The sequence below is a fragment of the Amia ocellicauda genome, chromosome 1 (assembly GCF_036373705.1).
Source record: "Amia ocellicauda isolate fAmiCal2 chromosome 1, fAmiCal2.hap1, whole genome shotgun sequence".
Taxonomy (NCBI): domain Eukaryota; kingdom Metazoa; phylum Chordata; class Actinopteri; order Amiiformes; family Amiidae; genus Amia; species Amia ocellicauda.
In genome coordinates, this window is record NC_089850.1 from 48,753,939 (window position 1) to 48,779,993 (window position 26,055).

Sequence of the window (26,055 nt, forward strand, 5' to 3'; positions counted from 1 at the left end):
CCAATAGGGCATCTTTGGGATGTGGTGGAACGGGAGCTTCATGCCCTGGATGTGCATCCCACAAATCTCCATCAACTGCAAGATGCTATCCTATCAATATGGGCCAACATTTCTAAAGAATGCTTTCAGCACCTTATTTAATCAATGCCACGTAGAATTAAGGCAGTTCTGAAGGCGAAAGGGGGTCAAACACAGTATTAGTATGGTGTTCATAATAATCCTTTAGGTGAGTGTATATATATCTGCAATACAAGCATGCATATGGAGCTTGTGGGCTTATTTATATGTTGTGTGTTGTATCACAAAAAGGTTAATTAGGTTTACTATGAATCATGCTTGCAGTTTTAAGACTGCTTTTGTAAATGTATCTAATGACTATTTCTGAAAATAAAAATAAAATAGATCAGTTTCTTGCTGATGTTTTTGCATGTCCCAAACTCGTGTTAGATTGTAGTTGCTGATTAAAAGCAGAAGAATATTTCCATTAAAAAAACACAGATGAAAGAAAAAGAAACTCTTTGTCAACAGATCAGCAGGTGGGTGTGTAAAGGTTAAAGGAGTGTCTGCAGCAGGCAGAGCAGTGGGTGCTGATTATCTGCAGAATGGCACCTCATGCACCCAAACTTCATTTCCCCAGGGAGCTGGGTGTGCAGTGGCCACCTACTTGCTTCTGTCAACAATCTTACAATTACACGGAACCAAAAGCCAAAAAACGGGACAGTAAATCGGTTGCTTTGCTTTTCTGTGGGAAAATAAAAATCCCCTCAAATCCTGTTTTTTATTATTTCCACATGACACAAAAGATACGTGGCAATGTATGCATAGGCACAATTAGTTTCTTGAAAACAATATAGGCTCTATTTATTAACAATCAACAGCAGCGATGAATAAATGCTTTTAAAAATCTTGTTGTCAGTGCTTTCCAGAAGCTTAATTATAAATGATGGTGGTTCTAGGGAGAGCTCTGTAGTGTCTTTTAGCAGGGGGCTGAACTTTTGGAATCAGATGCTGCAAATTCGGGAGACCTTTTTGAAAGAAGGCTGTGGATGAAAATATGTAATGTAGTGACATGTATATATACATATATATTAACAAGAACAAGAGGGACAAACAAACTAAACAAAGAGAAGCTCCCTCAGTCAAAGGTCAGTGTCTCTGGGTCTCCGGTGGCAGAGCGTGGCGCGGAGGTGGAGGAGAGCGACTTCTTTCCTTCCGCCAGGGCCTTGAAGTGCTGGAGATGCAAACCACAGTCACGGTCAAGTAAACAAAAGGCGGTCTCTAATCAAAACCGGGTTACTTGACAATGTTTTATAAATAAAGAAAAGCGAAAATCAATATACTTTTAAAAGATGCATTAACACATTTGAAAGAACCTTCCACAACATATTTACATAAACTTTTTTTTTTTTGCATTTTTCAAAATTTCAGTAAATATATATATATATCGTATATTAATTAAAAACACACCATCACGTGTTTTTAATTATTTCTCACTTTATATATACAGTACTGTGCAAAAGTTTTAGGCAGGTGTGAAAAAATGCTGTAAAGTAAGAATCCTTTCAAAAATAGACACGTTAATAGATTTTATTTATCAATTAACTAAATGCAAAGTGAGTGAACAGAAGAAAAATCTAAATCAAATCCATATTTGGTGTGACAACCCTTTGCCTTCAAAACAGCATCAGTAACAAAACAATATTTGTGGGTTTTTGAATAAAAGATCCGGAGGATTAGTGTAGTGTATTGTGTTACAGACCACCCAACTCAGATATTCAGAAAGATGTTGCATTGTACAGTGTAATCAGGACTGCATGTAGCAAGGATGTGGCCGTTATAATGGGGGATTTCAATTTCCCAAACATAGACTGGGAAAGCCCAGTTGGGACTACTGAGATCAGTGTTCAAATTGTGTAAGCTTGTGGGGGGGATGGTGATGCCAAAAAAAAAACGGGTTACTGAAGCCCCACCCACTACTGTTAGAGGCTGACCTGAGCAGAGGGGCGGGACTGTATTTGCATGTTAGCTATTATTTTGCTACCTCCACATTTAACATTAGGATTTATATTTAACTTTTATATTTAACATTCACATTTGTATTTAACATTTACATTTAGACTAAATATTTATTTAAAAGCTATATATTTATTTTGTGACGTTAGAGATTTAGGATTTACTTAAATATTTAATCAAACGAATATTTTTCCAAATCGGAGATTAAGCATTTATTTAAAAAAACAAAATCATTATAAATGTGGAAAAAATGGCTTAAGTATTTACTAAACGTGGAAAGAAAAACACAAGATTTATGTTAAATGTGTGAAAAAAGACACTGTTTTATATTTGGCACACCATAATAATCTCTCTTTAAAATAAGAACCATTACAATATTCACTGCCGGGTGGAAAGCGTTGCCACTCCCCCAGAGTCAAAGAGACGCCGCTTCCCGCCAAAGCAACAAAAAAGCTTACATGACTGTACAAGACAAACAGTATTTTCTCTATATTGTTTCAATGTCATATCGATCTATAGCCGTAAATGTACCGATACATTTAGCTAGCTCACATCTTTATATATATTAAAAAAATATAGGTTAAGTAATGAGTTATAATGATGTAAACAGTTCAAACAGTTCGGTCAATTAAAATAAGTGTAACTGGTAAACTTGCTATTGTTTTTTCTTGTACTAAGTATGATTGATGTCTGAAATTTAAAAGTATGTATTTTACATGTGAAAATTGCATTGTGAAATTGTGAAGGGGACCAGGTAACTTTATTCACTTTTGCATTAAAACGATATAAATTTAACCGAAGCAGGTTTCCATTCAAATCATTCCATTTTAAAATGAGACCAGCTGTTTACTATCCAATCCGAAATGCGATCATATTGAGCTGAGCAGTACAATTACAAATGCCGGCGTTGGAGGTGACAACTGGGCCGATGCAGAAATGAAAGCACTGTTTACAATGTGGATGAAGATACAGTTAAAACAGAAACCGCAGGAAGTGCACAGCGCTGCTGTCTGAGGATGAAACTATAGACGCATCACAGGGTGCTTTCGATGCACACGATTTCTTGTGATTTAATGCAGATGTCCTACTAAATGTGCTTCGCTTTCGGGTGAATTATATAACAGCACTTTTAGACTTGCAGAACCAAAGATAGACATTTGAAAAAGTAAATATATTAATTTAATTCCCCATTGAACCAGCACATTTTTACATTATATTAGAAAGCTTTGGCTGCAAAGGGTTAAGATTACTTTCAAATAAAATATAGAACCAAATAGCCAATCGATATTAATAAGTTGTGATTACAAACACATCACATACACCTGTAACCAGACCTAATGTCCTGTGTCACTGGTTTGTTTGAACAGATTTATTTATTCACGGCATGCATTTAGTTTAGGCCGCCTTTTCGCCCGCATGTGTGACACACTTAGGCTCCTAAAACCGCAAGTGTGAACTGGGTGTCTGAAAAAAGCCAGACTACATTTGAGGCGGCCCAGGGCCGGCCTAATAAGTGTGAACGGGATCAAAGAGACTTAGATAATATTCAGTTGTGGGCTGACACCTGGCAAATGAAATTCAATGTGGACAAGTGCAAGGTATTACATGCAGGTAACAAAAATGTCCACTATAATTACACTATGGGAGGAACAGAACTAGATGAAGTAACACATGAGAAAGACCTAGGAGTCTATGTGGACTCCTCACTTTCTCCATCCAAACAGTGTGGGGAAGCAATAAAAAAGGCAAACCGAATGTTAGGGTATATTGTCAAAAGTGTAGAATTGAGAACAAGGGCAGTAATGTTCAGACTGTACAATGCACTAGTTAGAGCTCATCTGGATACTGTGTACAGTTCTGGGCTCCACACTTCAAGAAAGATATCGCTGCTCTAGAGGCAGTTCAGAGGAGAGCAACCAGACTTATTCCAGGTCTGAAGGGAAAGTCCTACTGAGAGACTGAGGAACTGAACCTTTTCACCCTGGAACAGAGGAGACTACATGGGGACTTGATCCAAGTCTTCAAAATCATGAAAGGCATCGACCACATCAAACCAGAGGAGCTTTTCCAGATCAGCAGGGACACACGCACCCGGGGACACAACTGGAAATTGGCCTTCAAGGCATTCAAAACGGAAAACAGGAGACACTTCTGCCTCGGTTCCACTGGCTTAAGCATCTGTGCCGTGCCATGATATGTCTTGCCGTGCCGGACGCGTCCCAGAGCTTTTTTTGTAAAAGCAGGCCGTTGTGAAGTCCGTCCCTCTTATGGGAGGAGCAGAGCGATTGTGGGTTTGCTTTGTTTAGTTTTAAAAACAAAGACAGAGAACAACACTACAAGCGATACAGCCTGACGTGGAGAGGACTTTTGTGTCTATTTTATTCTTTCTGCTTTACATGATTGTAAACAGTGTAATAAATACACCTTTCTGTTAAGAGATATTAGGAAGCTAAACGTGTATAGACAACATAATATTCAGACAAGCACGTTCCCATGTGCAACAATAACACTAAATAGAAAATATGTATTATTATTATCGTCATCATTTGTGCTAGTATACATGTATTTTAAAAGGCACAGTGTGACTCCCTTAATGTATTACTTTTTGCAGTATTATTTATAATTTACCTAGCAGACGTCCTTAACCAGGGTAAGTTACAATTGAAACAAAATACATGTTTCACGATGAATCATCCACCTACAATATAGCAGGTTATAGTTTAACTAAAGTGTGCACATTTCAGTCATGGCGTTTATGGACTTATGGATGCATTTATTAAACCAGTCCTTAATGTTTTAGAGGGAAACACAGATCTGCTGTATTTATTTATTCAATAATTTAACTTGGGCACACATTAACTAAATCATGTTGCCATTACATTGACTGTCTCTGCGGATTGTCCTGCACACATTCACAAAACACAGCCTGAAAGCTCTCCAGTTGTTCATAAAATATTAATAAAATCGGCTGCTACTAATCCTATTATTATCCTTCAGTTTATTTTAACTAGTCAGGGCACTGCACCGGTGCTGTGAAATGCAAGTTTTTAATACACTCAGATATTAACTGTGAGCAGTCATTGTTTCTGTACATGGATTTCACTCCATGCTGCTAATAAAACTAATTTCTTCATGATTGCACACGACACTTGAGATTATATCTTCCGACTTAATGTATCTGATCTCTTCCCTGTCTGTCTACAGTCCAGCACACATTTTCGCTTTCAGAAGCGGAGATATTTCCTTAGTGGGAGTGACGGACACTTACGGACATGTCTAGCACCAGATAGTTAACCGGCCACAAAACACGGACGCGTCAGGATGCGTCCAGACGCTTAGCAAGTGGAAACACCCGTTTAAGCACCCGGACTCATCCGCCAGTGGAAAAGGGGCATTCTTCATACAGAGAGTCGTCACAATCTGGAACAAACTCCCCAGCAATGTGGTAGAAGCTGAAAGTTTGGGAACATTTAAAAATAGACTGGATAGGATCCTTGGATCACTTAGTTATTAATGGACAATAAACGAGCACGATGGGTTGAATGGCCCCCTCTCGTTTGTAAACTTTCTTATGTTCTTATAAGATCACAATTGGCAGAACCTGGCACATGCCGTCTCTCCAGGCACTTTTATGTAGGGATGTAGGCTGGCATGTACCTGTGAGTTCTTGAACTCTGAGAACAGCGTGAAGAGCACATGGAGAGACTGGACCCGGTTCTTGTACACAGGGATGTCCAGGACAGCTGCAAGGAACAACCATTATAAAATTAGCAGAAGTACTGGGGGGATAGATTTAGATCTGCTACAGGCAGGACCCATAGTGTCCCTGTGTTGTTACAGCTCTGCTTGGCACTCTGATTTCATGTAACGGGTTGTTTTTTTTAAATACTGCGGGAGATTTCATAAATCCACAGCTTCACAGATAGTCTACGGGGTTTCAAAGGAACCCGCAATAAGACTATTTGAGTGCACTAGTGCAAGTTTCAGAAACATTCCCAAAAAGTATAGCTCCGTTTGTGCAACCGACCCCATATGTTGATTCTCAGGGGGCTCAATGGGGCTGCAGGACATTGAGCAGCAAAAGTATCACACCACCTACAACTGCCATAGCCTAGAACAGGGGTGGGCAAACTTTTTGGCTAAGGGGCCACAACAGGTCTTGAAAAACAGTGGTGGGCCACACACATTGTTCAAGTCACAGTATATCAAGTAACAATATATATTTTACCATAATGTATTCATAAGTGCATCTAAGTTCAAATGTACAATCATGTTCCTTTATTACCTGTGACTGACTTCTGTCATTCAAAAAGCCCACTCTTACAAATCTTTTTTTTTTTTCTTTTTAAGTTTGAGCATTGTTTTAAATTATTCAATAGGTTTTTCAATATAGAAAAAATCTGAACAATAAGTACATTTCAAAGCACATTAAATAGATTACCATTAACAGGCTTTATGAAACAAACACATTGAGTGTGACTTTCTTCCATATCACCACTAGTGCATTATTTGCATCAGGCACATACTATCATGAACAGTGCAATGTGGGAATATACATATATAATGCAAAGTTGTACAACAAGCGTGTCTTTGAGCGGACCTGTCTGAGAAGCCCTGACAACCTGACTAGTCTTGACCATGTAAGCAAGTCAGTGTGAACAGTGAAGCTGATCAGCCTGCTTTGCAAGTTTATGAAAGTCAGGTACCATTTTTGCTGTTGAGATCCGCAGTATAGAGGCCAAATATTCATCACTTAACCGAGATCTGTGTTTGGATATATTGTAGTTCATCACAGAGAAGGTTTGCTGACACACAAGTCGAGCCAAACAGAACCAGCGTCTTTTGAGCCAGCTGTCGTGTCTAATATAATGACGCATAAAACAGTGGTTGTGTCAAACTTATCCTTCAGTGTAGTGTCGCACTGGAGATCGAGAAGCTCAGGCTACATGGTAGGTGGCGCTTTCTCATAGTTATATGAGAGAGGGCGTGACAAGATCCAGTGAGTCCTCAATCTTAATAAAGTCAGAGAATTGCCTTGAAACTCTGCACCCATGTCGCTTGGAACAGAGCTGTATTTCACTGCGCATTGTAGCGACACACTTAGCCGGGTGATTTTATTATTTTAATAAATGCCCATGGGCCAGATCAAACTCTCTGGCGGGGCGGATGAGGCCCACGGGCCATAGTTTGCCCACCTGTCCTAGAAAATAGTATGAAAGTGGCTCACCGCAGATCATATCTATGTACTCTCCCAGATCACAGTTAATGTCAGCAGTGGGCAGGCTCACCTAAAGAGAAAGAGAGGGGGTGAGACAGAGGGCCAAATTGAGGAGGGGAGCTGGCTGGGAGCGGGTAACCTTATAACTCTGTCCATAGGTCTTCACAACAACTATGTCTACATATTAACCTGCTGGACATGCAGACGTTCCACGACTTACATAAGGGCTCTGGTTCTGGAAGCCGGTCCATAAGTCAACATTTGAAACACTTTGTTGTTATGTACAGTACAGGTATGCAACATTTCTGAATTTTATGTTAGACGTTTCTGATCATATCCTATCTTATGCCAAACATTCACTATACTTTATGCTAAAAGTTTTGTAGAGAAAACAAAATGTATACTTTTTTTTTTTTTAATAATTTACTAGGGCCTTTTACATTAAGTCAAATTTCCATAAGTCGAGTAACCATAACCTGGGGAGTGCCCGATAGAGAGAAAGACAGACAGACAATAACAATAATGTGGACATTTACATCTGGTGAAAATAACAATAGTCACACCAGATAAAAATATTAGTGTTTTTTGTTCATCTCACCTTGCCCAGCAGCTCCTCAAACTCCGGGGGCCACTCCTGCATCAGAGACTCGATGTCCGGCATGGGCCTGTGGAAGACAGCACCGGGATTCACTCATAAACTTTTGGTTGAGGTGTCACACACACACAGCGTATGAAAAGCACTCCTCGAGAGGTCCACTGGCACAGCACGCATGCCTGCCCTCACCTGGTGTAGTGCACAGTGGCGGGAGGCTTGGAGCGATGCAGTTCACTGATGCTGTCAATCCAGTTCTCAATCGCCCTGGGGTTCTTCTCTGGGTTCTCCAGACTCTTCACTTTCACTTGCTGATTTACACACACACACACACACACACACACGGGACAGGAGACAGTTAAACTCTGACCAGTCCAGCATCAAGTGATGCTCAAAACTAAACCCAAAGGTCTGTGCTCGTTTGATTTTGGACAACGATGAACTGAGAGTGTACATCAAACAGGAAAGTTAATTTAGAATATAAAATCGCTGAGAGAATGGATACACCCGCCAAATGCCGGCTTTTCGCCAGCCATCACGTGTAGTGCCCGGCAGATGAAAATATCAATGGCCAAAATGTCCGGTGGGAAATATGCCAAATAAATAAATAAATAGATTAATAGCATATTAAATAGCCTAATATTGTGTGACCTATAAGATATGTTGCCAAGATAACATCGAGCCTCCGCTTGGATACGGCAGGTTGAAATTCCATACGGCCTGTGAAACGGGAATTCGAGGAAATCTATCCCGACTGGGCAAACTGGGAAAGATTGGCAGCACAATTCACAACACAGTGTCCTGTGTGCCTGCAGAGCGTGGATGCTAGCTCCAGAACAGGATATAAACAGCCCAGAGAAGACGCCTCACTTAGGAAAAGGTCACAAGGTCGATGAGAATTGCAAGTTGCCGAGGGGTTGGATTGCTTCAAACCGACCAGTCTACTTTATTTATTTGGACTTAATTGATTCTTCATTTAGCTTATTTAGAAGTTAGTTAATTTGATGGGCTTGGAATGCAAAGAGACATACATTTAACGTAGGCTAATATATTTATTTAATTAACAATAGCAAGGCTATTCGTTTTATTTTATTGTTGTAGCCTATATGCTCAGTTCGCAAAGTTTGTGAAGAGTTCATTCTGCTGACTACTTTAAATAAAATACATTTGTTGGATCATAGCGTTTGTGTTTTATTGCTGTTTAAATGTAGGCTATTATATGGCTATTTAAAACATATTTCCGGTAGTTGTTCTATATAGCCAGAATTCTGGAATATTAACAGCCATATTGGCCGTCAAAAAAGAAGTCTAGCGTAAACTCTGACACCAGGTCTTCTGGAGCGTTCCTCAGGGGGATTTGCTCCGGATCTCTGTCCTATGGGGACACAGGGCAGTGTGCTGTTGCGGGGGGGCAATACCGTGACATTGTGCTGCTTGGTGCCCTCGGACAGCCACAGCGCCAGTACAGTGGGGTCAGACTGCTTCGTGCAGGGCTCGTCCAGGACCAGCAGGCCAAGTCTGTCAGGTTTGTTATCCGGGCGCGGCACCTGGGGGTCAAACACAGTGGGGTCACGCTCTGCAGGATCACTGTACTGGCCTCTCACATGGGCCCTGCCCAAGCCTCCCTGCAGCCAGAGCAAGCCCAGATACAACAGTTACACTGGATACACGTGCTGCCTCCTGACGCTGCAGACACTCTGCAAATGCTGCAGCTGAAAGATGGCTTTATTCTATATTCAAAGCAATTTTGCCTGATCAGAACACGTAACTTCTTGAAGAGAAAACGTACCCTCATATCATGAAATGTCAGATGTCTCACAATTAAAATAAATAAAATAAGATTTATATATGATATACGACAGTTTGTGTAATATAGATATAGTTAAATAAACTGGAAGATCCTGGATGATGTCTTAAAAAATGAAATTGCATTAATAAGTAACGGTTTAGTTTCACAGACATCTAATGCAGATGGCAGCAGGAGAGCACGTCTGGTGTGAAGCAGCGCTGCTCCAGCATCTGTAGCTCTGACCTCACCTTGAGGAAAGCGTCGATGTCGCCCACAGCCGGGATGAAGTCGGGGATGAAGGGCTTCAGTTTGTGGTCCAGCTCGAGGTTCTGGGGGGTGTACCTGCAGGACAGCAGCAGCCCACTCAGCCACGGCCTACCCTGAGTTTTATTTCTATAATGTATAATGTGTGTATGTATATACTGTAGCGTGCCACAGCACCATAAGAGGTTAATGGAGTAAAGGTGGTGTGGTGGGGAGGAGTGTGCACAGAGGTGATAAAAGAAGGAAGGCAACAGAAGGGAGCGTCAGTGTGTAAGTGTGTGTTCAGTCGGTAAGACCTGTGTGCAGTGTTGTAATGCTGTGATAAAAAAAAGGATTTATTGTTGACCGCAAAGCATGAGTTGGGCTTACAAGCGATACAATTTTTATTTTATAATTATTATTATTAAACTAAGAAAGTAAATAAGTAAATAACAGAATGTACATACAGACACACGTGTACACACACACAAACGTGTTGGTGTGCTGAACTCACCGAGTGATGTACTGGAAGAGGTCCTTGATGTCTGTGCTCACGGGCAAGTGGTCGAAATCAGAGGGGTCATAGGCCCTGCGGTCAAGGTACAGAGCTTTAGGGCTTTAGCCTCGGAGGAGTGCACACGTACAGCACGGCTCCCCCGCCGTGCCTGCTTAAAATAACGTATTTATTTGTACTGATTTCAGGGATAGGAAACTTCTGTCCCATTAGGCTGAATTCCAGCCGGTTTCACATTTACATTATTAACTGATGCACACCTGGAAATAACAGATTTCATTTCTTAATTAAATGATTAAAACAAGTATGTCATTAATATCTGAGGCTGCCCTTTGAAGGATTGAACTGGCCCATCCCTGCTAAGATTGTAGAGCTGATTACAATTATTATATACCTTGTGAAATGTGATGCAATGTGGGAGATTCCTTTTTCTTGTCCAGGTCACGATAGGCAGAGCCCGTCATGTTTACTGTGTCCAGAAATAAACCTTGGTGGCTATTACCGGCATCCTCTGCAGCCGCCTCTTTAACACAGGCAGCGCCCTTTACAGCCGGTACTGATGGGTGATTATAACGAGGGAATTGGCAGTCAGAGACACTAAGGAAACACGCCATTTCCTGCCTCACCCTTCTGGAGCAGACCCCGGCTCTGCTGCTCCCTCAGACTCCGTTTCATCAGAATCATCTTCGTCCTCATCCTCCTCCTCATCTTCTTCCTCCTCCTCGTCCTCCTCGTTCTCCTCGTTCTCCCTCAGGCCGCGCTGTCCCAGTGGCTGGGGTCCTTTCTTCTTGTTCTGTGGGACAGTGAGCAAGCACTGAGGCCCATTTATTTGACATCACTGTCAGAACAGGGAACAAGGCCTGCCCTTCGGACTGCGGTGAGAATGACAGAGAGCACTACTAGTCTTGCAAACCATAATTTCTACCAATGTTTAGCAGTACAACAAGAGTAATCAGCAGGCCCAGTTCTGTCACTAGGGGAGCTGGGTTGGAAGAATAGCCAGAAGACACTGCAGCCTTGAGAGAATTGAGCGACAGCCAGAAGGTGCGGGAGTGGAGTGGAGAACTGTTGCCTCTTCAAATTCAGCACACAACACTGCCCCCTTGTGGCTCCTGCCTGTAGTGCACTGGGCTGTAAGCAGTGAGTGAGGGGAACTGTACTGCCAGTACCTTGCCAGGCTCCTCTTCGAACTCGTCGCTGCTGTTGTTGGCCAAGGCTCGCCGCTGCCCTCGGCCCTTCATGGGAGCTGCAGCACAGCAACAATAGAGAGAGAGCACGGGGTAACACATGGCACTTTATGGAAAACATAAACCCTCACCTTGGTGCTTTTCATTATCATGGTTAAATAGAGTGGGGAAGTAAAAACAATAAGAGGATTGTGTCCCTTAATAATACTAAACACATTTTTGAAGGTTTTACCTGACCAAAGAAACACCCACAGAAAAAGAATACATTAACTTTCCCATACTTCTCAAAAGCAAAAACAAACTAAACTAAATTAAATTGAAGACAAACTCTGTATTCAACCCTGGGCACCAAAACCTGGAGGGGCTGGTGCGTGGGTCAGGGCAGGTGGGGGGCTCTGACCTGGCTGCCGTGGGGTGGGGGTGTACTGGCTGGCCACCTCCTCCGAGTCGTGCACCTCCAGGCTCTCGTCGTACGGCTGGTTGATGATCAGCTTGGTCTGGAGCGAGGGGGCACAGCAGGGAGCGCACAAGAGGTTCAGATCAGTCTGCTGGACACTAGTTGGTCAGTTGCATACCCCCCCTTAATTATTGAATAACAATGATCTATTAATGTAACTGGAGCCCCAGCTCTGTAGACTCAAAATAAATAAATACATAAACAGGCATCTTAATCCTGGAGGTGCAGAGAACAGCTCAGGAATATAAAATCACAAATTGTAGGTCTGTAAAGTGGACGTGGTATATTTGATACATGCATCTGACAGACGCTGAGCAAGTGAGCCGAATTAGGTTTTAACAAGGACCTTGTAACAACATTAAGATGTTATTGGGTTTTGAAAATCACACTGGGACTGTAAAAGGGAGGAGATGCATTAGTTTTAAGGACACGGCAGCAGTGAATCGAAGTGGATCTAACTTTCTTGTATTCAATACAAAACAAATGAAAAACTACATTTAAAACACTGCATTTTATTAGACTTGCCACCCCGAGACGAAACGCATAGGGGGGGTAAATCTGCCACAATTACGGCAGTGGCAAACAAAACCAAACGCGATTGAATAAAAAGACAAACCACTGGACGGTTTGTTTACAGTCTGAACGACTTACATCGTTAAACATATTCTGAATATAAAGCAGACGTAGGAAAACATATATTACATTCTTTCAAAAGATAATTGTATGTGAGCAGCCATGGTGTTGTATATTAATCAAAGCACTGTACGTGTTCAGATGAATATCGTTATTTACAGTTACCTTGTGTCGCTCCGCGTCCGCCGCCTCCATTAAAGCTCCGCTGTGTTCCGTCACCCCGGCGACCGACTATCGCGATACTGCGGGCAGAGACGGGATCTGCACAGCCGGCAGCTTAACGTCACTGCGTTAGCACTGCATTGTGTATTGGTTATCGTGATGTAAGTTGCATTACCGCGGCACTTTTTCGATTTTCGTTTGTTTTGTTTGTGCAGGCCCTTTGAAGACGCCAGACACACACAATGCATGCCTTAATGTATAGTCTACCTATGGACATATTTGGACGGATACTCAGTTTGAACTAGCTATTGGGTAATCTATAAAATACAATTGCTGAAAGTTGGCCACTCTTTATCATTGTAAGCAGGCTTTTTGGACTTGTGCACTGACAGTTTCTACTGACATTAAACTGCAGCAAAACATACGAAAGGATTATGGAAAATTGGTGCATACATTCAGCTTGTAACATACATTAGTATTTCTAGTCACTACTGACCTACCTACATGCTGTAGTATCACAGCTCCTGACATGCATATACAGCTCTGGAAACAATTAAGAGACCACTGCAAAAGTATCAGTTTCTCTGGTTTTACTATTTATAGGTATGTGTTTGGGTAAAATGAACATATTGTGTAGGTCCCCCTTTTGCCGCCAAAACGGCTCTGACCCGTTGAGGCATGGACTCCACTAGACCTCTGAAGGTGTGCTGTGGTATCTGGCACCAAGACGTTAGCAGCAGATCCTTTAAGTCCTGTAAGTTGCGAGGTGGGACCTCCATGGATCGGAGTTGTTTGTGCAGCACATCCCACAGATGCTCGATTGGATTGAGATCTGGGGAATTTGGAGGCCAAGTCAACACCTTGAACTCATGATTCATCAAACCAGGCCACCTTCTTCCATTGCTCCGTGCTCCAGTTCTGATGCTCACGTGCCCATTGTAGGTGCTTTCGGCAGTGGACAGGGGTCAGCGTGGGCACCCTGACTGGTCTGCGGCTACGCAGCCCCATACGCAACAAACTGCGATGCACTGTGTGATCTGACACCTTTCTATCAGAACCAGCATTCACTTTTTTAGCAATTTGAGCTACAGTAGCTCGTCTGTTGGATCGGACCACATGGGCCAGCCTTCGCTCCCCACGTGCATCAGTGAGCCTTGGCCACCCGTGAACCTGTCGCCGGTTGACCGCTTTTCCTTCCTTGGACCACTTTTGATAGGTACTGACCACTGCAGACCGGGAACACCCCACAAGAGCTGCAGTTTGAAGATGCTCTGACCCAGTCGTCTAGCCATCACAATTTGGCCCTTGTCAAAGTCGCTCAGATCCTTACGCTTGCCCATTTTTCCTGCTTCTAAAACATCAACTTTGAGGACAAAATGTTCACTTGCTGCCTAATATATCCCACCCACTGACAGGTGCCATGATAACAAGATTATCAGTGTTATTCACTTCAGCTGTCAGTGGTCATAATGTTACAGCTGATTGGTGTACAGTAACATAAAAGCACTAGAAAATCTGTGAGAAAGATACACGACTATGATTTGAACAAAAAGAAATGGGAGGGAAGAAATACCAGACTGAAAAATATGTATTTAATATTTAATGAATGTCTTTTGCCAATGTACCACAGTTTTGTGTGTACGTGACAGTAGCCGTAAGCAGCGGGAAAACTGGTGATTCTCCGTTTCTCCTTTGTGACTTCCTATCTGCTGTTCAAGGTTCCGTGACTTCGTGGAGGTCATGTGACTGCTTCTTGCTCTCTGATTATTTCATGCGATTTCATAAAAATAGAGCTCTGTTGCTTGAAATCCCATGATATTGGATTGCGTTCGATTTCGCAGTGAAATTTCAATGAAAGTTCGACTCAATCGTGTGTTGCATTTGGATTGCATGGAAATGTCAGTGTATCACAGCCTTTAGACTAACCTGCATTCCACACCCATATTCAACAATATGCAAAATACATGTTAAGTATATTAATTTCAAAAAATGTATCCAGTCAATTTTTATTTTTTTTTTTAACAATCATTTCCAAATAACATATCATATATATATTAGAATAAGAATGTACAGTGATCAAAAACATTAGTTTATAGCAAACCATTGCTTGCTGCTCTTAGCCTCGAAATATTTTGGAAGTGGTCTTCACTGCAATGTAATTTGTGCTACACACAATGCCAAGGGGCTTTTGCACATACCCTGATCACCACAGCACTGTGGGGAAAATGAGAATCAGTTTAGTTAATTATGGGGTCTGCACTGTACTTTCAAGTATTGTTAGATTAGTCATCGTACGTGTTACAAAGAGAAAACCGTTCTGGATAGTGTCTGTTTTCAAAAGCTGGGAAATTGAGCAATCTCCTATAGCTTCACTCAAGGTCTCCTTGTGGGCTACCTCCATCATTCATTTAAAGCAGTACTGTCCTACGGCAAGAAAATCAATCTCAAGCAGGGGAAAAAAAACTAAATCAGTGCACTTTGCTCTTGCATTTCCACACATTCATCACACAAGGCTAGATGGAAACCAGTCTTTGTTGTCCAGTGAAGACTATCACTCCAAAATTCTCTATGTACCAAGGTCTCATTATTTAAGACTTAGCATCGCAGTTTGTCAACTTCCTGTTGAAGCTGTAGCAGAAGACGCAGGGACATGCTGTAGCACTTATGGCTTGGGATAAAATGCACACCATAAACAGCAACTGCACTGCAAGAAGCTGGCTGAATAAATACAGTGACAGTTCATTGAAACTGCACCGGAGTGGAGGGGGGGGGTGAAGCATGACCTACACACATTTGTCCTTTTGTGCAACACTGCGCAATCTGTAAACCAACATAACGTTGGAACTAGTGTATGGTGGCATGTGCGCGTGTCCTATCCTGCAGCAACTCTCCTAGGCCGGGCAGTGTGGTGTCCACGCAGGGGTCCCCAGCCACGGCTCAGGCATTCCTCTTGGTGTGGATCAGCAGGTCTCTCTGCAGATCTGCCTCCAGGCTGCTGCTGCCAGGCTTGCCCCCTGGGGGGTCCGTGATCAGGGTCAGCTTGTTGAACACCCCACGGCCGAAATAGTCAGCCACAACAGAGAATCCATCGTTGGAGCACCGCAGCTGTGGAGGACAGAGAGGGAGAGAATTAGTGAGGGAGAGTGAAAGAGACATCTGTTATGAAGTGCTCCTTCAGGGAGGGAGGGAGTAGAGAGACAGAGAGATGTACCTGTCGTGTGAAGTGTTCGTGCAGGTCCCGTTTCTGGTCCTGCACGCGCAGCATGTCCATGACCTTGCGGTTGTCGGGGGTGCAGGTGGGGCACTCGGCCTCACTCTCGGCATAGCTCTCAAAGCAGTGCTGGTGGAAGGAGTGGCTGCAAAGGAAGTGCACCGAGGGCAGCTCCAGGGGACTGTTGCACATGCTGCACTTCGTCTTCTGGAAAATCTTGGCACTGAGAAAGACACAGAGAGAGATAACTTGGGGAAAGATCACAGACGGACCTGAACTGAACCACGAACAGCAAGAAAATACGGGGTGAGTGGGCGCTGAATGTAAACAATTGTACAATGTTTACAGTGGGTGTGTGCGTTCATCGTGTACTGCATCTGAGCAGCATGTGTTTGGCATGCATTAAGTGTTTGTGTGTGCGGCAGGCAGTGCTGACCTGGTCCTAAGCTCTTGGATGTCTGCGCGGAGCTGGGCAGTCTCCTGCCGGTACTGCTGGATCTTGCGCTCATCCTCCTGGATCTGCTCACCCTCCCTCTGCAGCTTGTTCACCAGATAGTCCTTGATGACGGACAGCGTGGCCGTGGAGTTGTGGGCCAGGGTCTGCACCACTGCGACAGAGACATAGCAGACACTGAGTGGCTCATGCGGCTTTCCTGACCCGACTCAGCGACACCCTCCACGAGCAGTGGGGGTTCCAGCCTAGGGGCACTAATATTCATAGAGCTGCTGTTCAGCCACAACTGTGATATTTGACATATTTGAGACACACCTGTCCCAACCAGCACAAAAGAACTAGAACTGGAGATCTACGATTTAACCGAGAATTATCCTATCACACACCTAAACATAATCTGCAAACTTACCCTTTATAGTTTTCTTTTTTTGTGTTAACATTTTCTAAAGCATCTTCAGATAATGCTCTCTAAACAAAAGAACATGTTTACAAACAAGAGGAGGCCATTTGACCCATCGTGCGCGTTTGGTGTCCATTAATAACTGAGTGATCCAAGGATCCTATCCAGCCTATTTTTAAATGTTCCCACATTTTCAGCATCTACCACATTATTGGGGAGTTTGTTCCAGATTGTGACAACTCTCTGTGTAAGGAAGTGTCTCCTGTTTTCTGTTTTGATTGCCTTGAAGCCCAATTTCCATTAGTGTCCCCGGGTGCGTGTCCCTGCTGATCTGGAAAAGCTCCTCTGGTGGTCGATGCCTTTCATGATTTTAAAGACTTGAATCAAGTCCCCACGTAGTCTCCTCTGTTCCAGGGTGAAAAGGTTCAGTTCCTCAGTCTCTCAGTAGGACATTCCCTTCAGACCTGGAATAAGTCTGGTTGCTCTCCTCTGAACTGCCTCTAGAGCAGCGATATCTTTCTTGAAGTGTGGAGCCCAGAACTGCACACAGTATCCAGATGAGCTCTAACTAGCGCATTGTACAGTCTGAACATTACTGCCCTTGTTTTAAATTCTACACTTTTGACAATATACCCTAGCATTCGGTTTGCCTTTTTTATTGCTTCCCCACATTGTTTGGATGGAGAAAGTGAGGAGTCCACATGGACTCCTAGGTCTTTCTCATGTGTTACTTCCTCTAGTTCTATTCCTCCCATAGTGTAATTATAGTGGACATTTTTGTTACCTGCATGTATTACCTTGCACTAGTCCACATTGAATTTCATCTGCCAGGTGTCAGTCCACAACCGAATGTTATCCAAGTCCCTTTGAATAGCCTGTGCTGCTGAGATTGTATGTGCTGAGCCACCTATTTTAGTATCATCTGCAAATTTGACATGTTTGCCAACTATCCCGGAGTCCAGATCATTAATATATATTAGAAAAAGCAAAGGCCTGATCCCTGTGGAAGTCAACTAAACAACCTACATGTAACAGTTAAACTATTCCTACCTACATATGAATAGATTTAGCTTTGTCAAATCTTCTAATTTTACATTTTCCAGTGTGCCCCCTGCCCTCCAACCCCCCAGTCCCCCTCCCCATAGCTGTATTTCTTACTTACCAAGCAGGGGGGGCATGAGGTTGTTGCGGTCGATGTGCAGCAGGACCTCGCTGATGTAGGCCTTGCAGTCCTCCTCCTTGCGGGCAAAGTACCCCAGGGCCTGCTCCCACAGGCAGGCCTCCTGCTCCCCGTAACGCTGGCAGGCCTCCACCACCTTTCCATACTCCTCGTTCTGCATATGGTAGTGCATGATCTGCTGGTACCTGGAGGGGCACGCCACAGGGAAAATAAATACTTTAAAAGACAAAGCATATCTGCAGAGTGCGTGTGAGTGTGCAGTTTAAAACTATATATAGTACAATACAGTGCAGAACAACACAGTACAGTACAGTGACTCACAGTTTGCCCTTCTCATACAGGTACAGCACCCCCTCTCTGAAGTTGTGCATCTGGCACAGAACCAGCGCCTTGTCGAATACCGTGCAGTCACTCGTCAGCAGAGACAGAGCTGCCTCCCGCAGACTACTCTTCTTCTGCAACACCACACACAGCAGCACAGAGGAGCACCAGGGAGGAGAGGGTGACAATTTAATTAAAACAAAACTAGTATTATGTTTATTATGATTTCAAATGAATCAATACTGGAGTTTATTCGTTTGTTTAAACATTTTATCAGCATCCTGTCTGCGCAGAGGGAGACACATGGGCAACCCTGCCCTCAGGAGCAGTGCTGTTCAACCAGGTACAGAATGTCACCCTAATTCGATTACATGACTTACTTTTAGTGATAAATGTACTTAAATCACTCAGAATGATGCTGGCTAATCCTGCCATGTACGAGTGCGTGCTGTGTGTGTGGCGCATGCTCACCGCTGGGTCCTGCTCGTGTGCCCAGTCCTGCAGCCTGAGCTCTAGCAGCGTGTCGTAGACGCCACGGGAGGACTGCGGCTCCACCTCGGTCATGTGCTCCAGGAAGGCACGTAGCTCCCGGGGGTTGTTGGCAAACACCGGGATAAACTCCTCTGCGTTGGCCTGGACACAGAGCACAGGGAGGCCGAGGTCACTGTTGTGGCCTCAAGACTCTCTCACACTCAACACACAGAAACTTAGGAAAACACAAAAGCGCACCAGAGTATATTTCTTCCAAACGAAGATCGAGTTTTTCCACAGTTTTATCGGCCACTTTGTTGTGGATTAAACAAGTTTAATATTTTTAAATTTTCATTTGTATCCTTATTTTTTCCTCAAAAATACTTCAGTAAACTGTACAAACAAATAAATACAAACACAAAAATAAAAAATAAAACTTTTTCTGTGCTGCTGTTATATACTCTTTCCTCAGACAGAACACTCTCTCCTGCTCAGACCCCAGTGGCAGCTCCCCTTGACTTGTACCTTGTTGGCAGATGGGTGGGTGAGGCTGGCGGTGTCAGGGAGATCCTGGCCAGGCTGGTAGTCTGTGCACAGGCCCTTCAGTAGCAGCGTGGTTTCCTCGGGGACGTGGTGCATTAGCGTCTTGCCATAGCGCTTCATGTTGCTCTCTGCCTGCTCGAACGGCAGCCGCCCGATGTAGCGCAGGGCCTCCTGGTAGTTCTGCAGCAGACACACAGAAACGATAAGTGTAGAAGAAAATAAAACTAATATATAAACTTACGAAACCACTGTTAAGACACCATGCAGACTCTGTTACAACTGCATTTCTCTCCCCACACTGCCTTGCTTGTTTGTCTTTGAGAACACACCATCTGTTAACTAATTGGACTATACAAGTAATTTTGATCTGAATTATCCAAAGATGACTTCTCCATTGACTGTATGAAGCAAAAGAGAAAGCCCAAGACGTCACTGTGGAGGGAGCTCTGTGCCCCTCCCTCCTACCTTGAGGTCCTCCAGCTGGATCTTCAGATACCACTCATGGTGGGCATGCCGTTCAGCTAGGAAGATGGCGTGGTGGTGGTAGCCCGCCTGCCGCAGCACCTTGATGGCGATCTCCACGTCGAAGTGCACCTCGCCCTCGCTGCTCTGAAACCACAGACAGGGGGATGCACACGTTATACTGTGCAGTGGAGTGTAGCATAGTGCGGTGGTTATACAGCACTGTGGTGGCAGTGCAGTGCTGATACAGTGTAGTGTAGTGTTATTATACAGCACAATCTGGTGGCAGAGCAGTAAGGTGGCTATACAATGCAGTGGTTTTGTATAGTGGCATTGCAGCAGTAAAACAGTGCAGTCTGTCCAGACAATGCGGAGGATGTGCAGTGTATGTCGGCTGGCCCCTGACCTTGATAAACTCCTCCAGTTTGGAGCTGTCCTTCAGCTTGGTGTAGCAGTTGAGCAGCAGGGTGGTGTGGTCAGCGTTGGCCAGGGACTGCCTGTGCAGGGCCTGCAGGTAAGCAGTCAGATTGTGGATCCTCTGGGCGTCCAAGAACTTGCGGATTACATAGGAGGGTTCCAGCTTCCCAATGGTGCTGCGAAGGGGGCACAGGATTTACAACTGTAACATACATAGCTGTATACAGCAAAGAGAACTCTGTATACAACCAGACACATTGGTAACATATGTATTGATCCCCTGCTGATTTTGTACGTTTGCCCACTGACAAAGAAATGATCAGTCTATAATTTTAATGGTAGGTGTATTTTAATAGTGAGAGACAGAATAACAACAACAAAATCCAGAAAAACGCATTTCAAAAAAGTTATACATTGATTTGCATGTTAATGAGGGAAATAAGTATTTGACCCCTTCGACTTAGTACTTGGTGGCAAAACCCTTGTTGGCAATCACAGAGGTCAGACGTTTCTTTTAGTTGGCCACCAGGTTTGCACACATCTCAGGAGGGATTTTGTCCCACTCCTCTTTGCAGATCCTCTCCAAGTCATTAAGGTTTCGAGGCTGACGTTTGGCAACTCGAACATTCAGCTCCCTCCACAGATTTTCTATGGGATTAAGGTCTGGAGACTGTCTAGGCCACTCCAGGACCTTAATGTGCTTCTTCTTGAGCCACTCCTTTGTTGCCTTGGCTGTGTGTTTTGGGTCATTGTCATGCTGGAATACTCATCCACGACCCATTTTCAATGCCCTGGCTGAGGGAAGGAGGTTCTCACCCAAGATTTGATGGTACATGCCCCGTCCATCGTCCCTTTGATGCGGTGCAGTTGTCCTGTCGCCTTAGCAGAAAAACACCCCCAAAGCATAATGTTTCCACCTCCATGTTTGACGGTGGGGATGGTGTTCTTGGGGTCATTCCTCCTCCTCCAAACACGGCGAGTTGAGTTGATGCCAAAGAGCTCGATTTTGGTCTCATCTGACCACAACACTTTCACCCAGTTCTCCTCTGAATCATTCAGATGTTCATTGGCAAACTTCAGACAGGCCTGTACATGTGCTTTCTTGAGCAGGGGGACCTTGCGGGCGCTGCAGGATTTCAGTCCTTCACGGCGTAGTGTGTTACCAATTGTTGGAGCCCCAGACCGAGGGAGACTGACAGTTATTTTGTGTTTCTTCCATTTGCGAATAATCGCACCAACTGTTGTCACCTTCTCACCAAGCTGCTTGGCGATGGTCTTGTAGCCCATTCCAGCCTTGTGTAGGTCTACAATCTTGTCCCTGACATCCTTGGACAGCTCTTTGGTCTTGGCCATGGTGGAGAGTTTGGAATCTGATTGATTGATAGCTTCTGTAAGAGAGTGCTCCTAATCTCAGCTCGTTACCTGTATAAAAGACACCTGGGAGCCAGAAATCTTGCTGATTGATAGGGGATCAAATACTTATTTCACTCATTAACATGCAAATCAATTTATAACTTTTTTGAAATGCGTTTTTCTGGATTTTTTTGTTGTTATTCTGTCTCACACTGTTAAAATACACCTACCATTACAATTATAGACTGATCATTTCTTTGTCAGTGGGCCAACGTACAAAATCAGCAGGGGATCAAATACTTTTTTCCCTCACTGTACATCACATTTGACTATCAATGAGACATATTTCACAAGTGTCTTGAACTGTAAACTAATGTAACTATATAGGTCACATTTATACATCACTACCAAAAATCTAAATGAATACATATGTCTAAATCAAATGTCTGCATACCGGATGTACTGCTGGATGGCCCCATCGTGGTCGCCCTTGACATACAGGTGATCCCCATACTGCCGGAAGATCTCAGACAGCCCGTCGCTGTCCAGGTGCTGGCTCTTGGCCAGGTTGATGGCCATTACAAACAGGTTCTTCTTGAACAGCATCTGAGGAGCAGCAGACAACACACAGTGAGAGACAGGTGGGATTAGGGCCTTGTGAGAACCAGTGTGAGTGAGGCGGAGGATGGGGGGCAGGCTGAGCCTATCGCCTCGCTCCTCTGCTCTTCTGCTAAGATGAATATGGATCTCACCATTTCTCCCACACACTCACTCTCACTGACCCTTATTCACTCACACTGATACACTCACTCACACAGGTAGAGCCCCACTGTAAAGCAGTCTGATATATTTACAATCTTTACAAGCTGCCTGTGCTCCTTTATAGCTACACTGATGAAACAGGAGGCATTCAAAAACAGCCACTCTACCTCAGTGTGTCCATCATTGAAACACTTCTCACAGCAAGGAAACAAAGGGCTGGCTGCAGGGGGTTCAAACAGTTGTGCAATGTTACTGTCTTACTTCTATACACGTGTGCGTTCGCATATATAAATATACCGATTTCCGTTAATTTTTTAGTTTCTGTCCGAGGTTGCAGTGTGAGCTTAGCGCTGCTAGACACACGCACCTCCAGCTTGGTCTGTGTGTCCTTCTCCTGCAGCACACTCATCTTGCCGTCCCGTGTGAGGATGTAGAGCGAGCCCCACTCCGCCAGCACGTCCACGATGTCGTCGAAGGCGGCGCTGTAAGCGATGAACTTGTTGTCCAGGTCGTAGATGGTCAGCAACTGCTTCTCCGTGGGGGAGGCCTCCCTACTGCCGAAATCAGACCTACACAAGCAAAGACAGACAGAGGCAGAGAGTCAGGTCAGACACATTGGCTGTATATAGACACAAACACACTCTCTACCCCTCCTATACTCACACTTGCAGGTACACACTCCCACATTCACATACTCTCCTACACACTCCCTCACAGAGATCCTACTCACTTGTTGGGTGACTTGCTGTCGCGGGTGAGCAGCAGTAGGTACCCACGGTGCCAGTGCGCTAGCAGCTTGTGACCCTCAAAGGCGAAGCAGGGCCCACGCTCGTCAGGCTGGTACAGGTACACGCACTCGTCACCTGCCACGATGAACTGGGAGTCCTGCGAGGGGTCTGTCAGCGCACTGCAGCGCAGGGCACAGCCGTGAGTGTCCAGATCTGCCCGTGGGTACTCCCTCACTGACAGAGTGTAGCACTGTGAGCACAGGGACACAGAGGGAGGCAGGGGGTTAGGCTCCTAGGGACAGGGTACGGCACTGTGTATACAGACACAGGGAGTAGCACTTCCCTCTGCTGAACATGGTGAGCTCACACTTTCTCACTGACTGAGTGTAATGGTGTAGAACACTTTGAGGAATGCAGAAAGAGCTGTATTTACACCCTCCATCTAAAGCAATATTCTGTTTCAGCTGCACCTGAACAGCTGTATAGCATAGGCAGTGTACTGGTGAGGATAAAAACCTCAGGCTCACCACCCCTAGTTTCCTGTTCTTTTTTCTCTCTCTCACTCCCTAGCGGGCTCACCTGCACTTTCTCCAGGGTGGCCACAAACAAGTGTGTGACCTTGCCAGCCTGCCGGAAAGCGAGGCCTGTGATTGGGCAGCTGCCTTCATGCAGGGTGAGGGTTTTGCTGTGCCGGTCTCTGGTGATGTCTCCCTTGGTCAGAACCACACTGCCATCGGTGAAGCCTTGGGAGAGACACAGAGGAGAAGAACACACGCAGATGACACAAGGCACCTCGATACTCACATTAAACACAAACAACAGGCAGTGTGTGCCTTGCAGGAAAGAGGAGCTCTCCAGTTTCTATCTGATAATGCTAATAGTAACAAAATAATCAGATAAATTCAAATTTTATATAGCACTTTTCATTAAACAAATCATTCTTTCTTCAGGTTAACAATCTACTCCTAGCAATGCATTAACTATTTTTCATGCATTTATTTATGTTTGTTTTGTAGAGAAAGTGGATGGGAAGGCTGAGCACAGACATTTGTCATGCAAAGCATCTGCTACTGCCGGGACACTGACTCCTCCTGGCAGGCCTGGCAGGCCTCACATGGGCGGTGCATCAGGCTGCAAACACACCGATGGCCATGAAGTTGAGGTTCTCGTGCACGCTGATGCAGGACACCTCTGTGGGCTTGTTCCCCGGGATGGCCGGGAAGATCCGGGTGCACAGGGGGTTCCCACTGTCACGCTTGTCCAGGTTCCATACCTTCACCTGAGACACATGGGAATACAGACAAAATCACTGTGATAACCACTGACCATTACTAAGCAAATACATTTGTTTTTAAGAAACTTAAAACAGAAAAATCAGTAATCAACAATAACCATGATCAGATGGACAAGAGGGAGAAGGAAAAAGAGGAGTGCAAGAGAGTGTCTCACCAGAGGGTTGATGCCATGCTCATCCTGCCCCACTGACACCAGGATGCTGTGTTGCTTCAGCTGGAACAGGTGTGTGACACGCAGCTTATAGGCCTGGAAGGAGCTGAGCTGCAGTGAGCGCAGCAGGAACCAAATCTGACCGTCCATATGTGAGCACCGAGTTCAGGAGCCTCTCCAAAGAGACATGGTACACTCTCTCCATACCGGTCATATAGATATTACTGCTGTTTTTATTTGCTTAAGCGGTGTCTTTTAACAGTGATTCATTTGTGAGTATAACTAGATATGTTCATTTTATTCACATTTGTATTTAAATTGTTTAATTTAAATATCTATCTGTGCATCTATCGCTGAATCGTTTGACTCACTCCTGTTCCAGGGAGGTCTGGAATCCTGTTTGCCTACACTTTTACCATTTGTTTCATTTATGTTTTACAGTTTTTTGTTCTTTTAGGTTAAATTTAAAGCAGTCATTATAAGTGTGATAGCATGTGGTGCGTAAATATGTTTACGTTACACTTAAAGGCAACTTATTAATCGTGTCATTATCGAAACACAGTAAGAGGGAAGGAAACAAATCATACCACCATAGGAAATAAGATCACATGCAATCGATTGTCTTTTGCGAAAGAAAACACGACTGTTGCTCTTCGGTTACATTTACTGTGATGTTTTTGAGCGACGGTAAAGGTACTGTGTTGCCTTTCAGAAAGCACAGAACAACGCATGGCAAATATGCAATTCAATAAACGCCCAAAACACAGAGAGAGAGAGAGAGAGAGAGAGAGGGGAGGGACCGACCGACCGGCCCGTCTCTCGTTTCTGCAGCGAGGATCTTAAAGGATATCTCCCAGGACGATGTGGCCGCGACCGGAGTCGCAAGCGGAGATGCCGACAGGGAGGGAGAAGTTCTTCCCATTGTCTGCGGGGTCCTTCACCGTCTCTTTGTCGAAAAACACGAACCTTCGCCACTGCAGGAACGCAGCCATCTTTCTCGCTGTCACTCCGCAGCTGGCGGTCATGTGACACGGGTCACCTGATGGGGGTTAACCTGTCACATGACTGGAGTCTGTGGCTATGGGTACTGAAAGGTACTGGGCCTAAAATCAATAGATGAAATACAAATATGGGAGTGTGTTTCCTGTTATACAATGCTTTCTGTGGGATTGTATTTGTATGTTACGTATCTGAACTTGAGACCAGTGACAACACTTTTCCATTCCTAATTTAACAATACATTCTGCCCCCTCTTTGAGATCAGATCATATAGCCAATGATAACACAAGCCTATAATCTCGCACTTTAACATACACGTCTTTGTTCAACATAAATAAGTCATGATCATATAATTGTATGCATATACACAACATAACGATAACATCAGTACAAAAATAAAACATTTACATAGGAGTGACATTAATGTATAAACGAGTGTTCTACAGGTGTAATCCATGTAGATCGGTTTTAAAGACATGTAGGGATGTTTTATCGATGTA

At 44.2% G+C, this 26,055-nt stretch overlaps 2 protein-coding genes across 2 annotated transcripts; both read right to left on the bottom strand.

Moving 5' to 3' along the window:
* Positions 1 to 729: 729 nt before the first annotated feature.
* On the bottom strand, positions 730 to 12,914 carry ift46 (intraflagellar transport 46 homolog (Chlamydomonas)). Its single transcript, XM_066707696.1, has 12 exons — positions 12,812 to 12,914; positions 11,957 to 12,053; positions 11,539 to 11,615; positions 10,996 to 11,162; positions 10,370 to 10,444; positions 9,861 to 9,954; positions 9,242 to 9,370; positions 8,016 to 8,134; positions 7,830 to 7,896; positions 7,241 to 7,301; positions 5,671 to 5,756; positions 730 to 1,231 (listed from the first exon to the last, which is right to left on the bottom strand). The coding sequence occupies exons 1-12, from the start codon at positions 12,839 to 12,841 to the stop codon at positions 1,136 to 1,138; spliced, it is 1,098 nt and encodes a 365-aa protein (XP_066563793.1). The 5' UTR covers positions 12,842 to 12,914; the 3' UTR covers positions 730 to 1,135.
* A 1,897-nt stretch (positions 12,915 to 14,811) lies between these two features.
* Positions 14,812 to 25,289, bottom strand: vps11 (VPS11 core subunit of CORVET and HOPS complexes). The gene is made up of 15 exons (XM_066707707.1): positions 24,560 to 25,289; positions 24,254 to 24,389; positions 23,690 to 23,853; positions 23,113 to 23,360; positions 22,750 to 22,951; positions 22,075 to 22,226; positions 20,257 to 20,443; positions 19,854 to 19,997; positions 19,371 to 19,568; positions 18,846 to 19,007; positions 18,375 to 18,508; positions 18,036 to 18,238; positions 16,456 to 16,627; positions 16,020 to 16,242; positions 14,812 to 15,913 (listed from the first exon to the last, which is right to left on the bottom strand). Exons 1-15 carry the CDS (start codon positions 24,704 to 24,706, stop codon positions 15,746 to 15,748), a joined length of 2,640 nt encoding a protein of 879 aa, XP_066563804.1. The 5' UTR covers positions 24,707 to 25,289; the 3' UTR covers positions 14,812 to 15,745.
* Positions 25,290 to 26,055: the final 766 nt, after the last annotated feature.

Bases quoted from the DNA above. Each gene is read 5' to 3' on its own strand.
- ift46 (XM_066707696.1), bottom strand. From the start codon at position 12,841: ATGGAGGCGGCGGACGCGGAGCGACACAAG. The intron at 12,054-12,811 runs GTAACTGTAAAT...CCCTCGCTCCAG, and splicing joins CGGACGCGGAGCGACACAAG to ACCAAGCTGATCATCAACCA. The intron at 9,371-9,860 runs GTGAGGTCAGAG...TTTGACCCCCAG, and splicing joins ACATCGACGCTTTCCTCAAG to GTGCCGCGCCCGGATAACAA.
- vps11 (XM_066707707.1), bottom strand. From the start codon at position 24,706: ATGGACGGTCAGATTTGGTTCCTGCTGCGCTCACTGCAGCTCAGCTCC. The intron at 23,361-23,689 runs GTGAGCCCGCTA...CTGTGCTCACAG, and splicing joins CCACCCTGGAGAAAGTGCAG to TGCTACACTCTGTCAGTGAG. The intron at 19,569-19,853 runs GTAGGAGGGAGG...TGTCTGCTGCAG, and splicing joins TCCAGCTGGAGGACCTCAAG to AACTACCAGGAGGCCCTGCG.